Source organism: Prunus persica, chromosome G8, assembly GCF_000346465.2.
Source record: "Prunus persica cultivar Lovell chromosome G8, Prunus_persica_NCBIv2, whole genome shotgun sequence".
Taxonomy (NCBI): Eukaryota; Viridiplantae; Streptophyta; class Magnoliopsida; order Rosales; family Rosaceae; genus Prunus; species Prunus persica.
Window position 1 is genome coordinate 16,658,296 of NC_034016.1, and position 27,147 is coordinate 16,685,442.

The window sequence follows — 27,147 nt, forward strand, 5'->3', positions numbered from 1 at the left end:
TGCCTTTTTGCTTTATATATATAGATAAAGCAAAACGCTTTTAAAATGGTGAAACATTCAAAATACCAAAAAATGCCCTTGGTTAATGCAAACATTAAGAATTGAAATTATTAATTAAATGAGGATAATATGGTAAATTCACAATTTTTCGTATTAAAAAATTAAAATTAAAATTAAAAGAAAATTCAGATAATGGGTCCTATTTTTATGGAACACAAATATCCATTATCTTTTTTAATTCCAAAATAAATTAAAATTTTTTTAAAAAAAAACCTCTCGCATGCGCGGAAACGCGTGCAGAGAGGCTAGTATATATAAAGCAAAAGGCAGAGAATGGTAAAACATTCAAAATACCAAAAAATGCCCTTGGTTAATGCAAACATTAAGAATTAAAATTATTAATTAAATGAGGATAATATGGTAAATTCACAATTTTTCGTATTAAAAAAATTAAAATTAAAAAAAAATTCAGATAATGGGTCCTATTTTTATGGAACACAAATATTCATTATCTTTTTTAATTCTAAAATAAATTTAAATTTTTTTTAAAAAAAACCTCTCGCATGCGCGGAAGCGCGTGCAGAGAGGCTAGTGTTTCTTAATGAAACTTTATTTCTAAACAAAAAAATAAAACCTCATGACTACATGTCTAAATTTGGATTCTACATCAGGTAAGATTTCATGATAAACACTTAGCTCGGTTTTTATAACCGAGTATAGCCGTCCGGCTATAAACACTTGGTGCGATTAGATGACCACGCGTCAAAATAAGTGTAGCCGCTCGGCTATACTATTTTTAAAAAATATTAAAATAAAAAACCAAGTACGCCCTTTATCTAAAGTTTTTAATTTTTTGCATTAATAAAATCATTAGCGGAAAAAAAAAATCTTATAATGAGTTGCATAGTGCTCGACTTTTGAGACTCTGAATAAGTTGCATTGTGACAATTACGTAAGTAGATCTATTTTGCAAGGGATTGAATAAGTTTGTCTTTTTGGATTGATCCAGGTGCCTACACCAAGGGTCATTATATGTTAGGCCTCTGCTTCTGGGAAGCGGGCCCTGATCTGGGTATTGGGCCAGCCCCTCAATACACACTCCTCATATTTGCCTCTCCCATTGGCAATTGGTACAAGGTGAGCAGATTAGCCTTCTTGCATAATAAGAAGGGATTGACTGGCAGAGATCTGCTTGAAGATCTGTTTGGCGTTGTTATTTATTATGTGTTAAGATTTTACCTAAATGATTTCTTTGCTACAATTTGCTGTAGGTTTTTGAAGCAGTAAGCAAGGCTAAGGCCAAGGGGTTCACTGATGTCCTATTTCTGGATGCAGCCACTGGGAAAAATGTTGAGGTTTCTTCATGTAATGTTTCATTGTGAAGGTAGTATTTATTAGAGATTCAAACAGGTGTGGTTGAGGACAAGATGGGCTGGACCATGCTCATTGATTGAACAAGCTAGCTAGCTGCTTCATCTCCATATCTCATTGCCAATAAAGCTTCTTCTCTAGCTATGCACACAAAGATGTTCTTTGATTTCAATTGTTATTGCACACAAAGATATTCAATTGTTATTGCAAGCACTAAATCTTGTTTTCTTTTTTGTCATAATATTGACTTTCATTTCCACCCGCCCAAACACAAGAGTGAGCCAGTGAGGCGCAAACACAGCAGCAGGCAGGCACTGAAGAAGCTTCACGCATTGCTCTCTCGTAGCAGAATGGGAGCCATTGCCTTTGCCCCCACAGCAGCAAGTTATTTCCTACTGTTTTCTACGAAAATATTGTGCAGAAATGGAAGGCTAAGCATGATCTCATATATCTCGGTTCTCCCTCACACATTTCTCTTTGCTAAGGACAAACCACAACAAAACAATTGATTGAGCACTTCAAAGCACGTCTGCTTTGCTAATACAGATTAACTTGATCTGCTCCAGTGCCTAGGCTAATACAGGCAGCCCAAATATTTTGAATAAGACCCCCATCACACATGACAGTGCCACAATTCACAAATACCACAGGGTCAGAAAAATTACAAAAGAAAATTCATGCATTTGTGTGTAGTGTACAGAACACACAAAGGGGAAAGCTTTTTAAAACACTAAATTAAGATACCAATATATCATAGTGACTCGAAGCAATCTATCAATCAGAACCTGAAGGAACTTGGATGCTACTTAACTAACTTGTAGACCTTGCAGCCGAGGGCTTCGTCACAGTGGAAGCTGCCATTATGAGTGCCGACTCGCTTAGCTGAAGTAGCGGTAGCCATGAGAGAGCGAGAGAAGTGAAGGCGCAGGTGATGGTGTTGGCTCGGGAAGACGAATGGTAGCGTGTGCTTAAACCCTCACTTTCCACTTTTAACACTTTGGTCCTGTCGTTTCAAGTTGGTCAATTCAGTTGTGGAGGGGCAGTTCAGTCCACAGACAGCAAAGTCTGCGTGCTTAGGTCTGCGTTTAACGGCAGTCGGCCTAGTATAAGGGCCATGCATGCAGTGCAGGGTATCTAACAAGATTTTCAAGCTCTGCATCTTCAATAATGATTGTCTAGGAAGATAGTATACTTGTCTGCAAGTTGTCTTTTTCGGATGGTGATTGTGCTATGGAGGGTAGGGAATTCATCATTTAGTATGTTGTTGTAGGGCCTCCCTCTGATGACATTGGCAAGTTATTGCTCACTGTAACTGGTTCTACCATGAACGCATGTTGTTTTTCCTTGAGAGAATTGCCTGCTTGGTTGGCACTGGCAGAAACTGACTGAAATAGATTGGGATCAACGTCAGTTTGCTTATTTCAAGTGTTCTAATTGCTTTTCTCTGTCAAGAAAGAAACGCACCACATGTTTTCTTCCCTAGACTAGTGCAAGGAAATGAATGCAGAAATTATTCATGAACAATGGCTTTCGGGTGGGCGGGCATGATTTCCTGTCAGGAAGTTTTTCAAGGAGTTTAGGCAAGGAATTAGCGTCAGGAAACTATAAGAATATACTATTTTCTGCGGAGGTTTCTAATGATCAGGCAGTGTTCGAAAAATCGGCCTAGGCGGCCTGGGCAGGTCTGACCCAGAAAAAAAAACGCCATTCTGGAATCTCCACGGTCAAGGACGAGATGATGATGGTGGCTCAGATTATGGGGTGACGAGATGAGGATTGAAGAAGATGAGAGGTCGCGGGGAGGGCTGGAAGACGGCTTGTGTTAGACTTGGGCCTCGGCTTGTGTTGTTGAGAAAAACAGAAGGAGAGATGGGCTTTCAATTGGGCCTCTCTCTCAGTTACGTCTTTAAATAACGTAAGTTCTGTATGTCAAATTTTGTTATCAATTTGAGCTCTTGGTTTCAGGCGAGAGAGTGAGAGAAAGAGAGAGATGTTTGTACTATATTTTATCAGGCAACAAGAAGACTCTCTGTCAATGAATAAAATTACTGGTACTATATTTATTTTTAAATATTCTTCTTTTCTTTGTGAGTTCTTGGAATATTCCCATTCATAGGTCCGAGATCCACATCTATGAATTGTCGAATATATTTAAATAATTCGTATGTATTTAAAGAGTATAGTCAAAAGTGTATCATTTTTAGAAATTTTTGTATTGTGCGATACTAGGTAAATCCCTGCTGCACAAACCAAAAAATGCCGGTAAGAATTCACATCAAGAAGATAAAACCCACAACAATGGGGATGAAATAGCTCGTTGGAACCCAGAAAACCCAAGTATAGCTGCGCGGCTAAGATCTAACGGAGGGTAACCACAATCTCTTGGACCTATGGTGCAAGAAATTGGGACTGTATATATATATAAGGACCCGCTTGGCCTTTAGGGGCCCAGTGTCAAAATAAGTATAGCTGGTCTGCTATACTATTTATAATAAAAAAAAACAAATCAGGAAAAACCAAGTATAGCCGTGCGGCTATACTAAAAAAGGGACCCGCCTTGGCTTGAGGAGCCCACTTGCCTTTAGATGCCCACGTGTCAAAATAAGTATAGCCGCGCTGCTATACAATGTTTAAAAAAAAATTCAGAAATCACACAAAAGGTGCAGTGCATTAAAAAAAAATTGGCTTTTGTCCTCGCTTCTAAGATTTATAATTTGTATGGTTATTAATTTGGGGATGTCAAGCTATGCAGAGTTGAATACAAAACAGGAAAAAAAGCATTATCTCAAAAACTATATGAAACTCTAACCAGAATCCAAACAAGTTGTCTGGACAAGAAGGGATGGACCATGGAGATCTACTAAGCTTCTCCTCCACCGCATTGTACTGATAGAATAAAATGTACCAAAATCCCAAACAGGCCGCACCGCTATACTATTTATAAATATATAAAATAAAATAAAAACCCTGGCTTGAGATTAGATGTGCTCGTGTCAAAATCAGTATAGCCAAACGGCTATACCCTTTTTTAAAATTTTATAAAAAATAATAATAATAATAAAAAGAGGTCCTCTTTACAACTTAAAAGTTCTGTCACTAAATAATATTTTAATATATATTATTTTTATTCAATAATACGTGAAGTAAACAAGAAAAATATGTATATACATGTACAATACGAGTATTGTACTTGCTTTTTAAAAAGTGTGAATTTTACCGAGTCTTTAAGACGTGTACAGAATACAAATGTATTATTGAAAAATACGTATGTACGTGTATAATAGAGCATTAAACGTGAAAGTACTAAATTCTTTATATGTGTAATAACTTCGGAAAAGTAAAAAATGAAAAGGAGACAATAGAGACTCAGGCAATGGCCTCATAATAATGGATAATAGTTTAAACTACTCTTATCGATAAACGAAAATCAGCGTAAAAAATTTAAAAGAAAAAAAAAAGGATTCCATTGGCTATACTTTTTTTTTTTAATTAAAAAAAAATTGAGTATAGCCGCCCGGCTATACTATTTATACACATTAAGATTTTACCTAAATGATTTTTTCGCTATAATTTGCTGTAGGTTTTTGAAGCTGTAAGCAAGGCTATGGCCAAGGGGTTCACTGATGTCCTATTTCTGGATGCAGCCACTGTGAAAAATATTGAGGTTTCTGTCAAACAAAGTAAGGCAAATATTCAAATATGCTTGTATGTGCTCATATTGGCTCATATTTTATTCTTCTCCAATATTGAGGTATTTATAAAGAACTACAACCCTAAATAAAATAAGAAATAAATCCAAATTACAATAGAAAATAAATATAAATTACAAGAGGAAATAAATCTCAATTATAATATGACTAGATAAATGGGTAAGTAACCAAAGTCCTAACATAATAAGGAACCCAAATCCTAACTAAGTAAGGACTCGCCAACACTCCCCCTCAAGTTGGGGCAAAGATATTTCGCACGCCCAACTTGACAAGCGAGTCACAGAACACCATACCTGAGAAGCAACAATTGTAGAGAAGGTCTTTTCATCAATCACGAGTGAAACAAGTGACAAACTAAAGCAAAGTTCGCAGTCGAAACACAAGAGCAAACTCTAAAAAATAGGGCATATAGAAGAACACAGAAACCCTGTGAGTATAACAGTACATAAGGCAGAAAACAGACCCCTATGAGTACGGCAGTAGATAAGACAGAACATAAAAACCCTGTGAGTACGGCAATAGGTAAGGCAGAACACAGAAATCCTGTGAGCACGGCAGTAAATAAGGCATAACACAGAAATCCTGTGAGCATGGCAGCAGGTAAGGCAGAATACAGAAACCCTGTGAGCACAGTAGTAGGTAAGGCAGAACACAAAAACTCTGTGAGTACGGCAATAGGTGAAGTAGAACCAAAAGCAAGTGAAGAGACAAAGGCATCAACATTGGGCATGGTGATGAATGGTGGGGTGGGGGCAGTGGCAACAAATAGCAAGGTAGGCGGCAACGACGATAGCAAGGTAGACAGCGGCGGTGGGCTAGGATTATAGGTCAAGTGTTTAGTGCAATGGAAATAGATAGTGTTTAGGGTTAGGGTGGAGACGGATCAAAACACAGGAACATCAACGGCAATTACCATAGCAATGGAAAGCGAAGTAAATAAAGGAAACATCAACGGCGACAATAGCGACAACATCAACATCAACAGTGATAGTAGCGGCAACAGCAACAATAAATTCTTCCATATAAACTTTAGTAATTCACGCAGACACAACTTATCTTCACTCCCCCTACAGAGAAGGGGTCGTCGGAGTCAAGAAATAGGCAATATCTTTATGGGAATACGTCAAGGTAATGGGGATATGTCAATACACATATTGTGGGAGAAATTTCTTCCCACGAGAATATTCGATTGATAGATTCTCATTTCTTCTTCATCGCCTCTTTCTCCCTGCAAAATAAATTGAAATAAGAGGACCACACCCGCAGGGTGTTGGCCAAAGGCCCTCCGATGCTTAAGTTAGTTTAATTGATTCGTAGAGAAACAATAACAAAATAAGGTATGGAGATATATGTAAGATGTAAACCGGGTAGCCGGAGCCGTGTGTGAGAGAGAAAGAATTATGGCGACTAGGGTTTGTGAGAGGGAATTTCTGCAAAGTTTCAGATAGGATTTTAGACGTACATCAACCCTTGTGCGTAGCCATGTATTTATAAAGCCTCGTAGGGTTAGGGTTTGGAGAAAAATAATCCTTATTGGGAAAGGAATTATTTTTCTGATTTTAGGGGATTTAAATCAATTAGGGAATGGAAATCAAATCCCCAATTCGAGGCAAGGATCCCCAAATCAAATAATCTCCAAATGGAAGGAAATATTTGACCTAGGATTTTGCTAAAACTTGATTCCCACACCCCCCTCCTTGAATAGGAGGGGAGAAAAGCACTTAAATTGTAAGGAGAATGCAATGTTTTCATTGTGAAGGTAGTACTTATACCAAATGTTCAATTCCTGGACATTTCAACATGTTATGTTGTTAAACTATCAATTTAAATTACGCACCCAAAGAAGAATTTCATTTTTGTACAATTCAAATTATGAGTATGACAAACTCAATCACATTATCATGTGTTGCAGGGTAATGTGGTTTTAACTCCACCGACCAATGGAATATTCTTCCAGGGATCCAAAGAAAAAGCATGCTCTTCACACCCCCAACCACACCCCACAAAAAAAACACACAAAAGAAATTATTGCTCGTATAAGCCAAACCTTTCCACAGAAGCATGTCCTTTTTTAGCCAAACTGTATGCCACTTGATTGGTTTCACCATATGAATGTGATAAAGAATAGTGTTCGGAGTCTGACGGCCTCCCTTGCCCCCCAACTTTTTTATTTTTCTGTGGAAACAGGTTTACTGTGTCTGACAATCTGAGTTATTGTTCGTACGATATTGAGCTGTTAACTGATATCCTTTATAATATAGCGAATTTAGTCATGATATTTAATAATAATATATTTGAATACCGATCAATTTTTTCCAGTCATAATTCGAACTCACCACAAATATATATCGTACTCGCATTCTACCGAGATGAGATATTTTCCAATCAAATTATTGCAAAGGCTAGTTGGAATACAGTTACTCCATATAAAAGATAACATCCTTCTGCTGTTTGCACGCAAGCCCCGCCACTTTGTTTGTAGTCTCTCCAGTTCGTAAGTGTCATACTCTCTCTCTCTCTCATTCTCGCTCATCTGCATATTCTGCATGTTAAGAAGTGTTTGTTCATTTTTCTGAATCTACTTTTAAGTTAATTATTTTTGTAGTTATGATTCAGAAGACAAAATTAGATAAATAAAATTAACAATCTAACAAAGTGTGATCAGTTTCTTTGTTGCAGTTGTGTAAGACTTTATCCCACATTAATTTGCAGCCATGCGTCCTTCCCCTGCTCTGCAAGCAATTTCTGAATCTGCTGTTCAAAGGTGATTTATATATACATAGTGTTAAGCTTTGTTAATTTTATCTCTTATACATATCTTTATTTATGGATGAAATTAAGTGCAGTCATGAAGCAGATGAAAAGCATGGTGATGCCATGAACTGGGATGAACTTGAATTTGGAGTAATTCCAACAGATTACATGTACATTATGAAATGTTCCAATGGGGATAACTTTTCACAAGGCCACCTCGCTCCCTATGGGAAAATTGAGCTCAGCCCATTTTCTGGAATCTTGAATTATGGACAGGTTATACATTAACTAGTCACAATTTAATAATAGGTTTGAAGTATTGAAGCTTGTAGTTCTAGTGGTTAAAAGTATTTATCCCTATGCGGTGGTGTCATCAGGGAGTATTAGAAGGTCTTAAAGCGATCAGGACCAAAGACGGTCGTGTTCAGCTGTTCCGGCCTCAAGAGAATGCTCTAAGAATGAAGATGAGTGCAGAGAGATTGTGCATGCCATCTCCATCTACTCACCAATTCCTTGATGCTTTAAAGCAAACTGTCCTTGCCAACAAGCGTTGGGTATACACATTTTCACTTTAGACCCTTTACTTTTGGAATTTACAACGTTACTACTTAATTTTCAATACTGTTTCACAGGTGTGTTTATGAATTCTGAAATCTTTTTTCGATCACTTGGAAATATATGTACGCATAGGTACCACCTGAAGGGAAAGGAGCATTGTATATTAGGCCATTGCTCATTGGAAGTGGCCCTGTTCTTGGCCTAGGACCAGCACCAGAATACACATTCCTAATATTTGCTACTCCAGTTGGTAATTATCACAAAGTAAGTTATCATCAATTGGTTTTAAATTTAACTTTTCATATATAACTCTTCCACATATTACATAGGGTTATTTAAGCAAAACTGTAACAATAGTCTGTAAGTTATATCCGAGTTGCATTTTCGTCCATAATCTTCAAAAATAGTTACAGCAGTCCTCTAATTAGGCGCCGATGAGTTGCACCAATAGTAATTTCCTTCATGTATGTTAGTTTTTCCGCTAATTTGTTTCATATCAATTTTGTTTTTCTCATACTTTGAGGCGCCCACCATATTTTTAAATTTGCATTCGTATTGCTTAGAATTTTTTTATTGAAATGCTGTCTTCTAATTAAAACGACAATTGATTTTGTCCATGTAACAATAGCGTGGCTCCACCATGAATTTGTACATAGAGAATGAGGTTCGAAGGGCCACACCAGGAGGAACTGGAGGCGTCAAAAGCATTACCAACTATTCACCTGTAAGTAAAACAGGCAACTTGCATAATGAAAATGGATAGGACTTGGAATTTGGGGCATGGGAAAAAAAAAATTTTATTTTTTATTTTATTTTAAAGATTAGATAATATTGGATTAATCTAAATAATTTTTGTTTTTGCTCCAATCCAATTTGCAATACACAACAGGTTTTTGAAGTAGTGACGAAGGCTAGGGCCAAAGGGTTCACTGATGTCCTGTTTCTGGATGCAGCCACTGGAAAAAATATCGAGGAGGTTTCTTCATGTAATATTTTCTTTGTGAAGGTATTATTGATGACACTTTTTTAGGGTTTGTTGTTAGTTTTTTTTTTTTTTTTTTTTTTCTCTCTTGTTTCATATTGCATGTGCAAGTAACTTTCTGGGTTGTTAAAATGTTTTCAAACGGGCGAAAGGAAATAATAGCATAAAGAATGGTTTTCTTATCAATCAGTATGACATGTTATATTGTCGGATCGTTCATATAAACGCTCTTGATGGTTAAAAATTACATTCACAGTCTCACAACCTATCATGTGGGACTATAACAAAACAACAGTTATCTAGCATGTGAAGAACAATTTTTTTTCATCAGTCTGACAATTTTTTTCACTGCTCTAGGATAATGTGATTTTAACTCCACGTACCAGTGGAACTGTTCTTCCAGGGGTCACAAGAAAAAGCATCATAGAAATTGCTCGTGATCGAAATTACATGGTAACCACCCCTTGTCTTCCCCAAAGCATTATATTACTGCTTGGCTTGAAAAGCGATTCCATAATTGTGATTTATCATAGCAAGATCTAAAAGCATGTTTTTTAAAATTGGTTAAGGTGGAGGAACGTGATGTTCCACTAGAGGATGTGTTGGCTGCCGATGAAGTTTTCTGTACAGGGACTGCAGTGGAAGTCACTGCTGTTGCTAGTATAACACATCAAGATAAAAGGTAGATACATGTGTTTGAGAATGTTTTTGATTTTGTCAAAAGCGTTTTTAATTATCTTTGACTAAAATAGAATAGTTTGTTTGAGAGTGTTTATAGAAGTGCTTCTGAGTTATAAAAACAAGAATTTCCGAGTGATTTTCGACATGCTTCTAATAAAAGCACTTCCAGTAAACGTGTTTCAGTACATCGAAATGGTTCAAATGAAACATATCCACAAATTATTTGAATTTTTAATTAACAAAAACACTGCCGAGCAAAAGATTTCCTTAAAAAAACCCTTCGAAGCAGGCTACAAATACATGGGCATTTTCAATGTTATCCTTGGAATTTAATAGCTAAAAATGGATTATGTTGATGCAGGATCGAATACAGAACAGGGGAAGAAACTGTGTTCCACAAACTGCGTGTAGTGCTTAAAGAGATTCAAACAGGTGTGGTTGAGGACAAGATGGGTTGGACCGTGCTCATTGATTGAACAAGCTATAGCTAGCTGCTTCATCCCCATATCTCATTGCCAATGAAGCTTCTTCTCTAGCTATGTACACAAAGATGTTCTTTGATTTCAATTGTTATTGCACACAAAGATGCTCAATTGTTATTGCAAGCATTAAATCTTATTTTCTTTTTTGTCATAATATTGACTTTAATTTTCACTCTTATTTACAAATAATTGAATCCACAAGTACTAATCGTGTGCATTATTAAACATTACTTGTTGTTGAGAGAAAGTTTATTTCGACATCGATGCGGATTGAGAACAAATGGATTTCTTGTTGCTTTTTTTTTCCCAAAGTATTTTTTTTGGGACAATTCTGTGGTTGCTTGAAAACGGAGAGTTGATACCATTTTAGAATGGGGATATTCAATCTAAAATCAATTGGCAAAGAGTAGAGAACCAAGATCTTTTACACTACTTAGGCAAGACTTTTATTTCCGATATGAGATAACACTCTCAACATGAATATCCGTGTCTCGGTCACTACATAAAATTAGAAGTTAGAACTACTAAGTGACTGAATTCAAACACCAATATCGCTAGAATCCATGATGAGTGTTCATTTTATTTTGTTGCAGCAGGGTGTCGAGACGATTTTCAACATTGATTTCCAGGCTAAGATTTGGAGCCATGCCTTCTGCTAATTTGCAAACAATTTCTAAATCTATCCAAAGGCAATTCACTAATTGTTAATTAAATCTAGACCACTTTTTATTGTACCTTTTTAAATTTTGTGTCTTGGATATTAATTCTTTGTTTCTCCATGAAAATGTATAAGAGTATGCTGATGTCAACTGGGATGACCTCAAATTTGGGGTAATTCCAACTGATTACATGTACACCATGAAATGTTCCAAAGCCAAAGGAGATGACTTTTCACAAGGATATCTCACTCCCTATGGAAACATTGAGCTCCACCAATCTGCTGGAGTCATGGAACTATGGACGGGTTAATTCACTTAGCAGCCCCCTTTATGGTTTTAATTAGTTCGAACCACAATGAGCCACAACCTAATATAATTAGATTTTTACGTATCAGTAGCAGCATTGGTGCATCCAGCTGTGTTTCTAGCTAGCTAGCTTTTCTGTGACATGTTCTTAATATATGGTGTGCCATGATCAGGGCTTATATGAAGGTCTTAAGGCAAAACACTGCCATGATCAGGGCTTAGATTTTCACTTCGGACCCTGCACTTCTGGAATTTACAATTCAACTGCTTAGTTTTCGATATGATTGCACCAGGTGTTTTACAATTCAACTACGTTTACCAATCGATATTGATACCGAAACTCAGTATATAAGTGCAAAACATGTTATAAATCCATTTTATTTATGAACATACAAAAACTCCTATACCTACCTTTTATTACTCAACAATACACTAGAACTACTCACCGTACTATTAAGACCTAAATTGGGTCAGTTGCATGTAATGATGAAATTAAATGTTTTGAAGTCCTCTGCTATTATTACAATTAGTGTGCAAATCCAAGCCATCCATTAAAGTGAAGTCAAGTGGGGATATTGATTGAATGGTTGAGATTAGTGCATCTTAAGAACTGAAGTTGAATTAAATTAAACAGGTGGTTGGGAAATTGGGCCAAGACTCCAAGTGCAAAGCAGGACTAGTTTTTATATGTAAAACCATAAGGCGCAAACACAGCAGCAGGCAGGCACTGAAGAAACTTCACGCATTGCTCTCTCGTAGCAGAATTGGAGCCATTGCCCCCACAGCAGCAAGTTATTTCCTACTGTTTTCTACGAAAATATTGTGCAGAAATTGAAGGCTTAGCATGATCTCATATATCTCGCTTCTCCCTCACACATTTCTCTTTGCTAAGGACAAACCACAACAAAACAATTGATTGAGCACTTCAAAGCACATCTGCTTTGCTAATACAGATTAACTTGATCTGCTCCAGTGCCTAGGCTAATACAGGCAGCCCAAATAGTTTGAATAAGACCCCCAGCACACATGACAGTGCCACAATTCACAAATACCACAGGGTCAGAAAAATTACAAAAGAAAATTCATGCATTTGTGTGTAGTGTACAGAACACACAAAGGGGAAAGCTTTTTAAAACACTAAATTAAGATACCAATATATCATAGTGACTCGAAGCAATCTATCAATCAGAACCTGAAGGAACTTGGATGCTACTTAACTAACTTGTAGACCTTGCAGCCGAGGGCTTCGTCACAGTGGAAGCTGCCATTATGAGTGCCGACTCGCTTAGCTGAAGTAGCGGTAGCCATGAGAGAGCGAGAGAAGTGAAGGCGCAGGTGATGGTGGTGGCTCGGGAAGACGAATGGTAGCGTGTGCTTAAACCCTCACTTTCCACTTTTAACACTTTGGTCCTGTCATTTCAAGTTGGTCAATTTAGTTGTGGAGGGGCAGTTCAGTCCACAAACAGCAAAGTCTGCGTGCTTAGGTCTGCTGCGTTTAACGGCAGTCGGCCTAGCATAAGGGCCATGCATGCAGTGAAGGTATCTAACAAGATTTTCAAGCTCTCCATCTTCAATAATGATTGTCCAGGAAGATAGTATACTTGTCTGCAAGTTGTCTTTTTCGGATGGTGATTGTGTTATGGAGGGTAGGGAATTCATCATTTTAGTATTTGTTGTAGGGCCTCCTTCTGATGACATTGGCGAGTTATTGCTCACTGTAACTGGTTCTGCCATGAACGCATGTTTTTTTTCCCTGAGAGAATTGCCTGCTTGGTTGGCACTGGCAGAAACTGACTGAAATAGATTGGGATCAACGTCAGTTTGCTTATTTCAAGTGTTTTAATTGCTTTCCTCTGTCAAGAAAGAAATGCACCACATGTTTTCTTCCCTAGACTAGTGCAAGGAAATGAATGCAGAAATTATTCATGAACAATGGCTTTCGGGTGGGCGGGCATGATTTCCTATGAGGAAGTTTTTCAAGGAGTTTAGGCAAGGAATTAGCATCAAGAAGCTATAAGAATATACTATTTTCTGCAGAGGTTTCTGATGATCAGGCAGTGTTCGAAAAATCGGCCTAGGCGGGGACTAGGAGCTAGGCGGCCGCCTAGGCGGCCTAGGCTGCCTGGGCTGGTCTGACCCAGAAAGAAAACGCCATTTTGGAATCTCCAAGGTCAGGGACGAGATGATGATCTTGGCTTAGATTTTGGGGTGGCGAGATGAGGATTGAAGAGGATGAGGTCGCAGGGAGGGCTGGAAGACGGCTCGTGTTAGACTTGGGCCTCGGCTCGTGTTGATGAGAAAAACAGAAGGAGAGATGGGCCTTCAATTGGGCCTCTCTCTCAATACGTCTTTAACTAACGTAAGTTCTATATGTCAAATTTTGTTATAAATTTTAGCTCTTGGTTTCAGGCGAGAGAGTGAGAGAGAGAGACTCTCTGTCAATGAATAAAATTATTGGTCCTATATTTATTTTTAAATATTCGAATATATTTAAAAGTATGGTCGAAAGTGTATCAATTTTAGAAATTTTTGTATTGTGCTATACTAGGTAAATCCCTGCTTCACAAACCAAAAAATGCCGGTAAGAATTCATATCCAGAAGATAAAACCCACAACAATGTGGGTGGAGTAGCTTGTTGAAATCTAGAAAAACCGAGTATAGCCGCACGGCTATATATATATAGACCCGTCGGGCAGCTATTCTATTTTTCAAAACAAACAACTCAGAAGGGACCGAGTATAGCCACGCGGCTATACTATATATGAAAAAAGGACCCGCCTTCCCTTTAGGCGCCCACGTGTCAAGCGGCTATACTATTTTAATTTAAAAAATCAGAAAAAACCGAGGATAGCCGCGTGGCTATTCTACATATATAAAAGGACCCGCCTTGGCTCTAGGTGCCCGTGTCAAAATAAGTATAGCCGCGTAGCTATACTTTTTTTTTTTTTTAATTCAGAAATCACACAAAAGGTGCAGTGCATTAAAAAAAAAAGGGCTTTTGTCCTCGCTTCTAAGATTTATTATTTGTATGGTTGTTAATTTGAGGATGTCAAGCCATTGCAAGGTTGAAAACAAAACAAGAAAAAGTGCATTATCTCATAAACTATATGAAACTCTAACTAGAATCTAAACAGGTAGTCTGGGGCGGCCTTGGGGTGGTGCAAGTGGCGCCACCGCACAGGGTCCCCGATTCTTAAGGGCCGAAGTTGGTTCAGGGGAGTTGGTTGCACAGCAACGTGTTCAGGGGAGTTGGTTGGAGCGCAAATCTATTCACAAAAGGGCCAGCGTTCGATGCTCCTTGAGGTCAATTTGGCTAGCCTTTTTTGATATTATTTAAGTAGGGATATATATATATATATATCCCCCAAACGTTCTTCAAGAAAAGTACTTTCTTCATTCAAAACAAAACAAAAAAAAACTTCATGGCTTCTTCTTTCTCGTAAACTCTGATTTTCTGGTAAGTAATAATTATTGTTCATCAATTTCTCTTTGGTTCTTTTTTCAATCCTTTGAAAATTTCTGTTATTCTTTCAATCCTTTGACAATTTCTATTATTCTTTCAATTTCTGGAATTTGAACACCAAAAAGAGAAAACCCTAATTCCTAAATTCGTAAAGACCACTCAAATCTTTGGCAACATATGAACTTGGAAATTTTGAGTTCTTATTGGGGATGGTTATTTGGTATGATATATTTAGTGTTGTCAATGTAGTTAGCAAAAACTTATAATCTGAAGACATGCTTATTGATGTTGCTATTGATAAAGTGAAAGGGTTGATTACTTTTTTTTTCCTATTAAACACAGATTGCTTATTTGAGGCAGCAAGGGACCTTATAGGGGCACAAGGAGCTTATTTTTGTACCAAACATTTAACTTTATCAAATGGAAACATTAAAATTTTTATAAATTTAATTTCTGATTGTCATTACATATTTATTAATGGTGAATTTTAGTTATAAAAAAAAAATTATGACATTAAGTTATGGCAAATTTTTATAGTATTTTTGTATTAGATTATGTGAGGCCCCAATTTAAGTTTCGCACAGGGCCCTCAAAATCTCAGAGACGGCCCTGAGTCTGGAGACAAGAAGGGATGGACCATAGAGATCTCCTAAGCTTCTCCTCCTCATTGTACTGATAGAATAGAATCTACGAAAATCACAAAAGTTTGCTTATTGTTATGGCAATTCCATCTTCCTTCGCCTCAAAACCCCCAGAGACAAACAAAGAAGCTACCTTAACTTCTTTTAGATTCTTTCTTCCATAATCTTGCAATGCAATGCAAGTCATGTAAATGTGACGTGTATATATATATATATATATATTTGGAAGTGACTAACCCTAATTGGTGGTGATTATTAGAGATTGTTTGAATGCCTCAAGACATATAGAAGACAAGATGGTGGCATTCAGCTATTCAGGCCAGAACAGAATAATGCTCTTTGCATGAAGAATGGTGCAGACAGATTGTGCATGCCATCACAATCAGCCTACTTTCTTTTTACATCCTCAATAAAAATGTGGCCCACATTTATTGACAACATTACTAATCACATCCTCTATAGAAAGTGTGGTTAATGCACATCATTTTTTCTTTTTACTTTGGTTCGTATAAAATGTCACATTTACTCATCACATTGTGAGAATTACGTAAGTAGATCTATTTTACAAGGGATTGAATAAGTTTGTCTTTTTGGATTGATCCAGGTGCCTCCACCAGGTAAAGGGACAGGGTATTGGGCCAGCCCCTGAATACCCATTCCTCATATTTGCCTCTCCCATTGGCAATTGGTACAAGGTGAGCAGATTAGCCTTCTTGCATAATAAGAAGGGATTGACTGGCAGAGATCTGCTTGAAGATCTGTTTGGCGTTGTTATTTATTATGTGTTAAGATTTTACCTAAATGATTTTTTTGCTACAATTTGCTCTGGGTTTTTGAAGCAGTAAGCAAGGCTAAGGCCAAGGGGTTCGCGGATGTCCTATTTCTGGATGCAGCCACTGGGAAAATTGTTGAGGAGGTTTCTTCATGTAATGTTTTCATTGTGAAGGTAGTACTTATTACAGTTGTCATAGCTTGGCCTCTTATACCAAATGTTCAATTCCCGGACATTTCAACATGTTATGTTGTTAGAATGTCAATTTAAATTACGCATCCGAGCAAGAATTTCATTTTTGTACAATTCAAATTATGAGTATGATAAACTCAATCACATTATCATGTGTTGCATGGTAACGTGGTTTTAACTCCACCGACCAATGGAACTATTCTTCCAGGGATCACAAGAAAAAGCATCATAGAAATTGCTCTTCATCTCAATTTCCAGGTAATTAACAAGCTCTTTCCCCCACACCCACCGACACTCCCCACCCACCACCCGCAAACAAAGGAATTACTGCTTGTATAAGTCAAACTTTTCCACAGAAGCACGTCCTTTTTTTAGCCAAAATGTATGCCACTTGATGGGTTTCACCATATGAATGTGGAAAGGAATACTGTTCAAAGTCTGACGGCCTACCTTGGCCCCCAACTTTCTGATTTTTCTGTGGGAAACAGGTTTGCTGTGTCTGACAGTCTGAGTCTTAGAGTGTTCACTGTGGCCCTGTTTTCACCTTGGTTTCGTTTATGGTATTTACTGTCCCTTTGTTTTTCTTTGCCTCTGTTTTTGAGGTTTCTATGAAATTCAATTGACCCAAAAAAAAATAATAATAATAATGTAGAAGTATCACTCTATCTAAAGCCAACTTACTCAAAATGTTGAGCCCTCAAAATTGAAGTTAAAAAAAAATATATTTTTTATTTGAAGAAATGGTGCCTTTTGGGTTGAAAAAAGAAGGCATGCCTTGATCTTTTCTTATATAAACTTATTCACGTTCACTTTTACAATACTTATCTTAACGGGAGGATTCGCAGCCGGCGGATATTGATAAAAAAAAAAACGTGCGGTTCGTAATCCGAATTTATTAGTGTTAATCATTATAATCATTAGTAGCTTTCTATTTTGCTAATCATTATAATCCGACTTTTCTTTGTTAGTGGTTGATTTATTGTTTTCGTAAGATATTGAGCTGTTGACTGATGTCCTTTATAATATAGCAAAATTAGTCATGATATTTAATAATAATATATTTTATTACCGATCAATTTTTTCCAGTCATAATTCGAAAACTCACCATAAATATAAATCGTGCTTGCATTCTGCCGAGATGAGATAATTTCCAATCAAATTATTGCAAAGGCTAGTTGGTGTACAGTTACTCCATATAAAAGATAGCATCCTTCTGCTGTTTGCACGCAAGCCCGGCCACTTTGTTTGTAGCCTCTCCAGTTCGTAAGTATCTCTCTCTCTCTCTCTCTCTCTCTCATCTGCATATTCTGTTAAGAAGTGTTTGTTCATTTTTCTGAATCTACTTGTAAGTTAATTATTTTTGTAGTTCTGATTCAGAAGACAAAATTAGATAAATAAATTAGTTTTGTATTTTAAAATTAACAATCTGACAAAGTGCGATCAGTTTCTTTGTTGCAGCTGGTGTAAGACTTTATCCCGCATTAATTTGCAGCCATGCCTCCTTCCCCTGCTTTGCAAGCAATTTCTGAATCTGTTGTTCAAAGGTGATTTATATGATTTATATTAGTAAATTGAGCTAAGAACCATAAAATTCTTTTTTTTATTTTTTTAGGACCTTTCCTATTGAAATAGGCGATAGCATATTAAACTCACACACACAACACGGATGCTAGGACTCGAACTCAGGACCTTGCCTGAATGAGTAAATACTCCAAACCACTACACTAATGGGTCATTTGCCATAAAATTCATTTTAAATCACCTACAACACTTCCCTTTATTTTTATATTTAAAATACCCAATTTTTTCAAATAATACCCAATGACTAGGATTCAACTAAGCAAGTTACCTAATATAACTTAAAATCTGATTTATTGTATTTTTCAGATTCCAAAACTACCCATATTTATAAGTTAATGTGTTATGGGAGGTGTAACTAATGACACACGTTGAATTTGAAAAGATCTCCAAATCGTTGTAATGGATGTAGAAATTAATTTAGAAATTTATTTGAAATTAAATATTAAATTTAACATTAACGTATTAGTAATCTATAGGTGATTAACGTTTTGGTTTATTTAATTAAAAAATTATGTTGTTTTCCTTTCATGAATTATATGAATAGTAATTTATTTTATTATAATTTTATGAATAATAGTGTACATTCTAATTATGTTAAAAAATAATTTAATAATTATTTTTTTATTTTTTTATTTTTTTATTTTTTTAAAACCTTTTTTTACATGAACCTTTATTTTTCTTCTCTAAATAAAGCACCTATTACTTGTTTTATGAAAAATAATTTGATCATCTTTTTATTGTTTGTGTTATGAAAACAAATTTTTTTTTTTTTAAACTAACCAATTTTTCCTCTCCAAATAATGTACCAATTTTTTCTTCTAATAATGTATCTAGTAAAACAATTTACCTAGTATAATGAACCTATTGTTTCACTAAATTTTGTATCTATTTTTTTTTCTCTAAATAATGTACCTATTACTTGTTTTATGAAAAATAATTTGATAATCTATTTATTTTTTTATGAAATTATTTTAAAATGAACCTATTTTTTTCTCTAAATAATTTACCTATTTTTTTTCTCTAATAATGTATACCTAGTAAAAAAATTTACCTAGTATAACAAACTTATTTTTTTTCTTATAAATAATGTATGTATTTTTAATTTATAAAAAATGTGCATAAATTTTAATTACACAATGTACCTATTTTTAATTTATGAAAAATGTATGGACATTTCAATTACAAAGCAACTGACTTAGTTTTTTAAAAAAAATTTGGTAAATAATATACCTATATTTTTATACGTATATATTTATATTTATATTTATATTTTTCATATGTATATTATGGGATATGTAATTTACTTTTTTTTTTTTTAATTGGTTTGCAATTTTAGGGTGCGATATATAAGAGTGAATAGCAACCAAAAGAAATGATGCGATTGATATACTATTAATAGGGAGTTTTAATTATAATTATGACAGTTAATGAAATGCTTTGAATAAATTATAAATACAATATGAAGTTTGATGGCAACGATATAAAAACATAGGAATACTATGACGTCTTATATCCTACTGGTCATTTAAGTTTGAAATTGGGTTCTACACATAGATTTATAAAATGATAAGTATAAATAGAAATTGTAGGTGACAGGACCCGACCCAAATTCCACTTTGAAATCCGAGCCGAACCCTGTGCGTGTCCAACACTTGGCGAGTGCCAGGCACAATGACTAAATTGCCCTTCTAGTTAAAATTCAAGTTTATTACTAGTTCAACTTCTACCGAAAATTCGGCAAAATCTCCCCTGTAACTTGATCATTTCCCGAAATTTCAACCTGTCAAAAAGCATATATATAAATATCTCAACTGCCAGCATGCTTCCAATTTATATCCAAACAGTTCTGATAAACTAAACGGCCTCAGGCCACACAGAAAGTCCTAGGGCAATTCATCAGAGCAACTAATTCAAGAATATACAGCAGAACAATTTGATTTCAAAAGAAAATTCTATAAAAGAGGGAGAGTGTAGCGGAATGTGGAATCTGCCCGGTGGTGGCGCTCTGGTGCACATCTATTGTCTGGGGGCCCCAAACATTCAAAAATGTGAGTGGACAAAAATAAAGGTTTAGAAAATAGCATATGAACATACTAACCCCACTGTAAAAATAGTTATGCAAAACTAAATTATCCTCTTAATTATATTCGTACTGAAATCAATGCATTCATATATTTATATACGTATATGTCAATCATACTCATGGTCGGTAAAACTCTCTTAAAAGCATTGAAATCAATTTAAAACTACCACCTAGGTGCACCCCTTTATTTCCGTCAATTCCTGATATCCGTCAATTCCTTATATGCTGTCAATTCCTCATGTCACAATTTGTGACACATTCTCGCAGGTCTCGATAATACAAGGTCAACCCGAGCCGTAATCTCGAAGGATTCAGGAGACCTTTAGTCAACCTGATCCGCATTCCTCTCTCCCACGGCACGCTAACTAAACCGAAGGTAACTATTATGTCCATGGACATTATCATAACCGAAGGCAACAATTTATTCCATAGGCAACATTCATTCCGAAGGCAACATTTAATCCGAAGGCAACCTTGGGTACATAAGGTGGTTTTTAAAATAAATAAATATTTCTGAAAAATATTAGAATTTATAAAACTATTTCTTAATTATCCTTAAATCCTGCTGCCATTCAATCCGATAATATCTCAATCTTTACTTTTCATATCCTTTTAGCATATTCAACTAGGCAGCATATAAATAAAGATATTTAACTTCAACAAATCATGCTAGGAAAGCCATAATCAATAAAACTTATTCAAGATCAAATAAGGAAATTCAATTGCATAAAAATCATTTATAAAACAAAAGTCCACTCACTGCTGGTCCGAGCTAGCTGGACCTTTCGAAGGTCCCTCATGCGGGTCCGCCTAAGCCCGTATGCCTGATTAAACCATCATAATAATTTATTAATAATCTTGCTCAATATAATCTTTAATTAAAAACCCTGACCCCCGTCTCCTAAGAGTGCGTGCACCAATTTAAGATCATTCCTATGCCCACTTAAGCATTTCGGATGGTTAGAATGGTTTGAAAGGACCCGAGACTCGCTAAGCGATAAACTTCCATATTGGTCAACCCGATACCCCTTCTGGTCCACAACCTCCAATTAACAATCCAAACGTTTCTATAGGTTCTACATATTTTAATAATGATGTCCTGCAAGTTTGGTCCAAATTGGACGGTCGGATTGATCACGATCGGACGATTACGGTTATTTAACCCTAGGGTTCACGATTTCGGAGTATCCGGGACTCCGATTCACGATCTGTCAAATTCTATACGATCCTGGAATTACCTAGATCAACATATATTAAATTGATTACAATCCAACGGTTCAAACGTATCGAACCCGGATAACGCCTAATATGTGATATCTGATCGACGACCAAACGATAACCAAATTGAAATCCTAGTATACCGTTGTGCTCGGGATGACGTGGGAAACATTCTAGGATAAAGATCCAACATTGAGACCCCGGCGACGCGCTGCCACCCGCCGCCACCGTTGGCGGGTGTATTGAGCAATTTTCCGGCGATCGGAAAACTCCAAACCGCCGGCCAATAATCATACCTACGGATTCAGCATATCAAGGGGAATAACTTTATACCTTGGCTCGAAGATCAAGTCCACCTTTAAAGCCCTCGAACGAAGCTTTCTGTCTAAAAAAAACCTAGAAAATTTTAGTTTCGAAATCAAAGAAATTGGAATGGATTCACCTCAGGTTTTCAAGGAATAACACAAAGGGAAGGTAGGAGAGTAGTTTGGGTGTAATTACCTGAGTTGTGGCGGCCGGACTTGGCCGGAAATGGCGTCGGTGTCCACTGAAAATTCCGGTTTCAAAACTGCCCGTTTTCGAGCTCAACTTTGGCTCGATTTTCTGGTTGATTCACTTGGAATCAAGGCTGGATATGGATATGTATGGAAAGAGGAGAGAGACACGAAGTGTTTGCAAGTTATGGCGTTGGAATTTGTGGCTAGACGAAGGAGAAATCGGAGTTTGAAAAGTGCTGCTCGTCAAATTCGCTAGAGAAAGAAGAAATCTGGGTTTATTTACGATTTTGCCACTGAACTTCTTTTGATCGTAACTTCTTCGTTACAACTCCGATTTGAGTCCACTACGTGTCTATGAATTCATCTCGATGTGCTCTATGCAACGGTATAACTGAAATTCCCAAATTCCTTCTCGAGCGAAAAGTCAACTTTTGACCTAATAAAATATTCTTTGGATAAAATAGTATTTTTTTCATAATAAATTAATAATTAAAAATTAATTTAGGATCGGCTTGTTACAGTAGGGACCTATAGTGGACACATAGTGTTAAGCTCTGTTAATTTTATCTCTTATACATATCTTTATTTGTGGATGAAATTAAGTGCAGTCATGAAGCAGATGAAAAGTTTGCTTATTGTTATGGCAATTCCATCTTCCTTCGCCTCAAAACCCCCAGAGACAAACAAAGAAGCTACTTTAACTTCTTTTAGATTCTTTCTTCCATAATCTTGCAGTGACAAAAGCTTTAGGTGAACCAGAGATGGTTAGGTTTGTTTGTATCAGTGTTAAGAGACAAAAGATAGACAAACAAGAGAAGAAAAAAAGGGTACAAATGTATTGATGCACCTAAATGTATTGGTGTTTACTTGAGAAGAAAAATTTACCCATCTTCATTTCAACTGAGCCATGAATCACTGTGTACAATGTTACCTAACAGCAGCAAAAAGAGTAGTTTGAGAAGTCAAATAAAACAAATTATTAAAAATATATATTTAAAAAAACCAGAAATTAGGTCAGTTTTTGACTTCTAGGCTTTCTCAAAAGACCTAATCTATAAGAAAAAGGGATACAGCATTTTGGAAAGAAAAAGGGTTACATGAGTTACTTAATTCTAAATGTCCCAAAAAGGGAAAAAACAAAACAGGAAGCAACGTATTAAATATCGATATTTTCGCCTCTTTCGAAAAACTGCAACCTCTTAACCACTACACTGGTCATCAGTTTGTGATTACAATCTATGTAATCTAATATATATAATACACTACTTGCGAGCTGGTTTTCAAGTTTCAACTTTTCAACTACTCACCACGTTTCAACTTACTCATTCACTCCACCATTCAACCACACACCTAACTAATTAGTTGTAGTCATATTTCTATACATATAGTTAGGTTACCATGCCGTCTCTTGTTTCTCAACATCTCTCCAAAACAAAACATAATGCTCATATTTTTCTCAACATCTATCAACCTCATAGGAACTCTATGTGGTACTAAGTCATTTATGTATCATACCATGCAATGTATAAAATGTAAAATATTGTAGTAAATTTTTATATATAAATGATTGTGGTGTGTTTAATCTTCTTTCATTAATTACTACATATTTTCTACACTCACAGTGTTTGTTAGCTTGCTATATAATCAACTTAAATTAGTTAAATCCATCATGCAATGCATTTCCTTCCAATTTTTTGTGATAAACTAATAGATAATTGACTAAATAAGCATCCTCCAAAGTTTCAATAAAAATTTCCAAGTTTTTCTTACAATTTTCGTGGTTTTTATTCAATTTTTATCGATATCGATAATATCCCGATATTTCCATCGAAATTTCCGTGTTTTTGGACTATCGATATTTCCGATATCACCGATATTTTAGACCTTGACAGGAAGAGACAGTCTCCTAACAAAAATTGATAGATTATTATTGTTCCATAATTAATAATTACAGCTAATTACTTATTTATTAGTGTATTTGAAATTATCATTTTCATAGCTGTAATTAAAACAAAAATAAAACACACATACAGTAGGTTTTATGAGATATATAAGAAAAGCATTCATAACCTGCTTGCATTATCTCCTCCCCAGTTTTTTGTCAGCAGTCTCCAGTTCGTACGTATCATACAATCTCTCACTCTCTATCTCACAATGTTTGTTCATTTTCTTCTGAATCTACATTTAATTATTACTTTCTATATTGCTGATTCCTTTTCTTTTGTAGCATAATGATATTCCATCATATATATATATATATATTTGATTTCTTTTTCTTCTTCCAATTTCTTTTTTTTGTTATAAATATTTTAGGGGTACATTGATTGGTCAAACAATTATAAAAACTAGGGTGTCAGCTATAATTTATATCTTGATCATTGTGATATCAACTTGCTCACATGAGATTCCTGGGGCACTAGATATAATTATTAATACCAACTACCAAGAAGATCAGAAAATTATTAATACAAACATCATTTGTCTAGTTTCAGACGTTGTTCTGCATTGATTTCCAGACTAAAGTTTGCAGCTATGCCTTCTCCTGGTTTGCAAACAAATTCTGATTCTATCCAGAGGTAACTTACTGGTTCTTAGTGTTAATTATCTCTTATTTGTTAGATATTAATTCTTTCTTTCTCTATGAAAATGTGCAGTCATGATGCAGATCATGAAAAGTATGCTGATGTGAACTGGGATGAACTTGAATTTGGATTAGTTCCAACTGATTACATGTACACCATGAAGTGTTCCAAAGGAGATGAGTTTTCACAAGGCCATCTAACTCCCTATGGAAACATTGAGCTCAGCCCATCTGCTGGAGTTTTGAATTATGGACAGGTTAATTAGCACTAAGCAGCAACAATTTAATAATTAAGTATAGCTTGTTCTGTCACATTTCTTATTTTTTGTGTATCCAACTTTTGGTCACATAAATATATGTGGTGGTGCCATGATCAGGGCTTATTCGAAGGCCTTAAGGCGAACAGGACAGAAGATGGTCGGTTTCTGCTGTTTCGGCCTGAAGAGAATGCTCTAAGAATGAAGATGGGAGCAGAGAGAATGTGCATGCCATCTCCATCTCCTTGGCAATTCCTTGATGCTGTAAAGCAAACAGTCCTTGCCAATAAGCGTTGGGTAGCCTCATTTTCGCTTTAGATCCTGCATTTCTGGTTTGCAATATGGTTTGCACAAGAGTGTTCATAAATGCTGAAATCTGCTTCTTGGTCACTTAATATGTACATGCATAGGTACCCCCTACAGGGAAAGGAACACTGTATCTTAGGCCGTTGCTCATTGGAAGTGGATCTGTTCTTGGCGTGGGGCCAGCGCCAGAATACACATTCCTAATATTTGCTTCTCCTGTAGGTAGTTATCACAAGGTGAGTTGAGCAAAACCATTAAACAGTGTGTCATCAAGATATGATGAAGCTAGGCTAATTTCTGATACTTAGTTTTGCAGTTTTTTTTTTTTGGTCGAATACTTAGTTTTGTGGTTGTTATTGTGTATGTGACAGGGCCTGGCAGCACTCAACTTGTACGTTGAGGATAAACTCCATCGAGCTACTCCCGGTGGAACTGGAGGTGTCAAATCCATCACCAACTACTCACCTGTAAGCATTTGCTTCTTCTGAGTTGTGTGTGTTCCCATGAATATAAAGAAACTTATCTCATAACCACTTAGACTTAATGACTAGATTCCTGCTGATCTTTAACACAGAATGAGGCTAACATATCAACAAAATTCATCAATTTGAATTGATTACTGTAGATGTTGATTGTGTAAAATTGCTCACTTTTGAGTCTTTTTTTGTAGGTATACCTAGCACAGAACCAAGCAAGGGCCAAAGGGTTCTCTGATGTCTTGTTCCTGGATTCTTTAACTGGAAAAAACATTGAGGAGATTACAGCATGTAATATTTTCATTCTGAAGGTAATACCAATGAGTTTTAACTCTTTATTGTTTTCCAACTAGACTCAGCATCTCAGATATGCATCACCAATATTATAAGCAGCTTCTGCTGTCTACCTTTCAGAAGATAATATATGCAGGGAGAAGATTTATTTTTTTAATATCTTTTGTCAGATTAACACGATCAACCTTGTCTCAAATGAAAATCTCATGTCAACTTAATTTATCGCCAGGTTCACTTCCAAAACCTGAGAAAGTTTACAAAACTGTTTATTTGTTGCAGGGTAATGTTATTTCAACTCCAACAATACATGGAACTGTTCTGCCCGGAATTACTCGTAAAAGCATCATCGACATTGCCCGTGATTTTGGCTACCAGGTTATAAGTGCTCTTCAGTCATGATAATCCAATCAATGAGCTTGAAGTTTATAGATTTTATTTTTGTGGTGAATTAATTTTGTAGATTTTTCAGAACACACTTTTAGAACAAGCATGTTTTCAACTTCTTTTTTGGAACAGGTGGAGGAACGTGTTATCCCAGTGGAGGATTTGCTTGAAGCTGACGAAGCTTTCTGCACAGGAACTGCTGTGGTTGTGACCCCAATTGGTGCTGTAACTTATCAAGATAAAAGGTACAAAGTGCATCAAAATTTTCCTATTTTGATCAATATCTATATGGCTTCTAAAGCTTCATATGGTTTTTAATTTGGGGATGTCACTTCATTACAGGGTTGAATACAAGACAGGAAAAGGAGCACTATCTCAGAAACTGTATGAAACGATAACCGGAATTCAAACAGGGCGTCTGGAAGACAAGAAGGGATGGACCATGGAGATCAATTGAGCCCCTCCTTGTGCCAAATCCTACAAGTTTGCTCTCTTTTTTTGTTTTCTTCAGTTAATTAGATAGTAGTGTGTCATTTGTTAGGGCTTTGCTCATTGTTGTGGTAATTCCATCTTCCTTGGCCTCAAAACCCACAGAGGCAAACAAAGATGCTCTACTTAAGATGACTTAGATGGTTAGGTTTCTATGAGTTTTGAGAGACAAATATTTGTTTTGGCCTGTGCTCTTATTCGAACGAATATCTGCAGAGTAGAGCTATTTGAGGGAAAACACCACGGTTCAGAATTCAGATGATGAGTAGTTTGAGGGTGATGCAATTTGATTGATTCTTAAGATTTTAAAAAAAACTGTATAACCCAAAAATAATTTGAGAATATTTTTCATTCACAACCTCCTCATATAGCCTTAATTGAGGTCTGGGGGTAATAATTTTTTCAAATT

At 36.1% G+C, this 27,147-nt stretch overlaps 3 protein-coding genes and 1 long non-coding RNA gene across 11 annotated transcripts; 3 read left to right on the forward strand and 1 right to left on the reverse strand.

Moving 5' to 3' along the window:
• Nucleotides 638–5,908, forward strand: LOC109946258 (branched-chain-amino-acid aminotransferase 1, mitochondrial-like). Its single transcript, XM_020553566.1, has 5 exons — nt 638–671; nt 1,010–1,137; nt 1,272–1,355; nt 4,952–5,051; nt 5,682–5,908. The coding sequence occupies exons 1-5, from the start codon at nt 638–640 to the stop codon at nt 5,906–5,908; spliced, it is 573 nt and encodes a 190-aa protein (XP_020409155.1).
• On the forward strand, nt 7,474–10,815 carry LOC18766367 (putative branched-chain-amino-acid aminotransferase 7). Of its 2 annotated transcripts, none has more exons than XM_007199582.2 (10): nt 7,474–7,575; nt 7,747–7,845; nt 7,928–8,111; nt 8,213–8,389; nt 8,526–8,657; nt 9,022–9,117; nt 9,283–9,399; nt 9,733–9,828; nt 9,945–10,057; nt 10,418–10,815. In XM_007199582.2, the coding sequence occupies exons 2-10, from the start codon at nt 7,796–7,798 to the stop codon at nt 10,530–10,532; spliced, it is 1,080 nt and encodes a 359-aa protein (XP_007199644.2). In that variant the 5' UTR covers nt 7,474–7,575; nt 7,747–7,795; the 3' UTR covers nt 10,533–10,815. The 2 variants fall into 2 exon arrangements, with proteins under 2 accessions (XP_007199644.2, XP_020425241.1); XM_020569652.1 differs by having other exon boundaries at nt 7,761–7,845.
• LOC18767948 (branched-chain-amino-acid aminotransferase 2, chloroplastic) lies at nt 17,716–27,023 on the forward strand. Of its 7 annotated transcripts, none has more exons than XM_020570050.1 (11): nt 17,716–17,835; nt 18,017–18,116; nt 24,438–24,527; nt 24,606–24,789; nt 24,910–25,086; nt 25,200–25,331; nt 25,467–25,562; nt 25,766–25,882; nt 26,145–26,240; nt 26,382–26,494; nt 26,592–27,023. In XM_020570050.1, exons 2-11 carry the CDS (start codon nt 18,067–18,069, stop codon nt 26,704–26,706), a joined length of 1,170 nt encoding a protein of 389 aa, XP_020425639.1. In that variant the 5' UTR covers nt 17,716–17,835; nt 18,017–18,066; the 3' UTR covers nt 26,707–27,023. The 7 variants fall into 7 exon arrangements, with proteins under 7 accessions (XP_020425639.1, XP_020425641.1, XP_020425640.1 ...); XM_020570052.1 differs by having other exon boundaries at nt 24,444–24,527; XM_020570051.1 differs by having other exon boundaries at nt 18,031–18,116.
• LOC109950600 lies at nt 19,571–22,253 on the reverse strand. Its single transcript, XR_002272855.1, has 4 exons — nt 21,956–22,253; nt 21,788–21,839; nt 20,997–21,060; nt 19,571–19,933 (listed from the first exon to the last, which is right to left on the reverse strand). It is a non-coding gene; the product is annotated as an uncharacterized LOC109950600 (long non-coding RNA).

Bases quoted from the DNA above. Each gene is read 5' to 3' on its own strand.
- LOC18767948 (XM_020570050.1), top strand. From the start codon at position 18,067: ATGCCTCCTTCCCCTGCTTTGCAAGCAATTTCTGAATCTGTTGTTCAA. The intron at 26,241-26,381 runs GTTATAAGTGCT...TTTTTGGAACAG, and splicing joins CCCGTGATTTTGGCTACCAG to GTGGAGGAACGTGTTATCCC. The intron at 26,495-26,591 runs GTACAAAGTGCA...ACTTCATTACAG, and splicing joins GTAACTTATCAAGATAAAAG to GGTTGAATACAAGACAGGAA.
- LOC18766367 (XM_007199582.2), top strand. From the start codon at position 7,796: ATGCGTCCTTCCCCTGCTCTGCAAGCAATTTCTGAATCTGCTGTTCAA. The intron at 7,846-7,927 runs GTGATTTATATA...AATTAAGTGCAG, and splicing joins TCTGAATCTGCTGTTCAAAG to TCATGAAGCAGATGAAAAGC. The intron at 8,658-9,021 runs GTAAGTTATCAT...ATGTAACAATAG, and splicing joins CAGTTGGTAATTATCACAAA to CGTGGCTCCACCATGAATTT.
- LOC109946258 (XM_020553566.1), top strand. From the start codon at position 638: ATGACTACATGTCTAAATTTGGATTCTACATCAG. The intron at 1,356-4,951 runs GTTTCTTCATGT...AATTTGCTGTAG, and splicing joins CCACTGGGAAAAATGTTGAG to GTTTTTGAAGCTGTAAGCAA. The intron at 5,052-5,681 runs GTAAGGCAAATA...GCATGGCAGCAG, and splicing joins TGAGGTTTCTGTCAAACAAA to GTAAGGCAGAATACAGAAAC.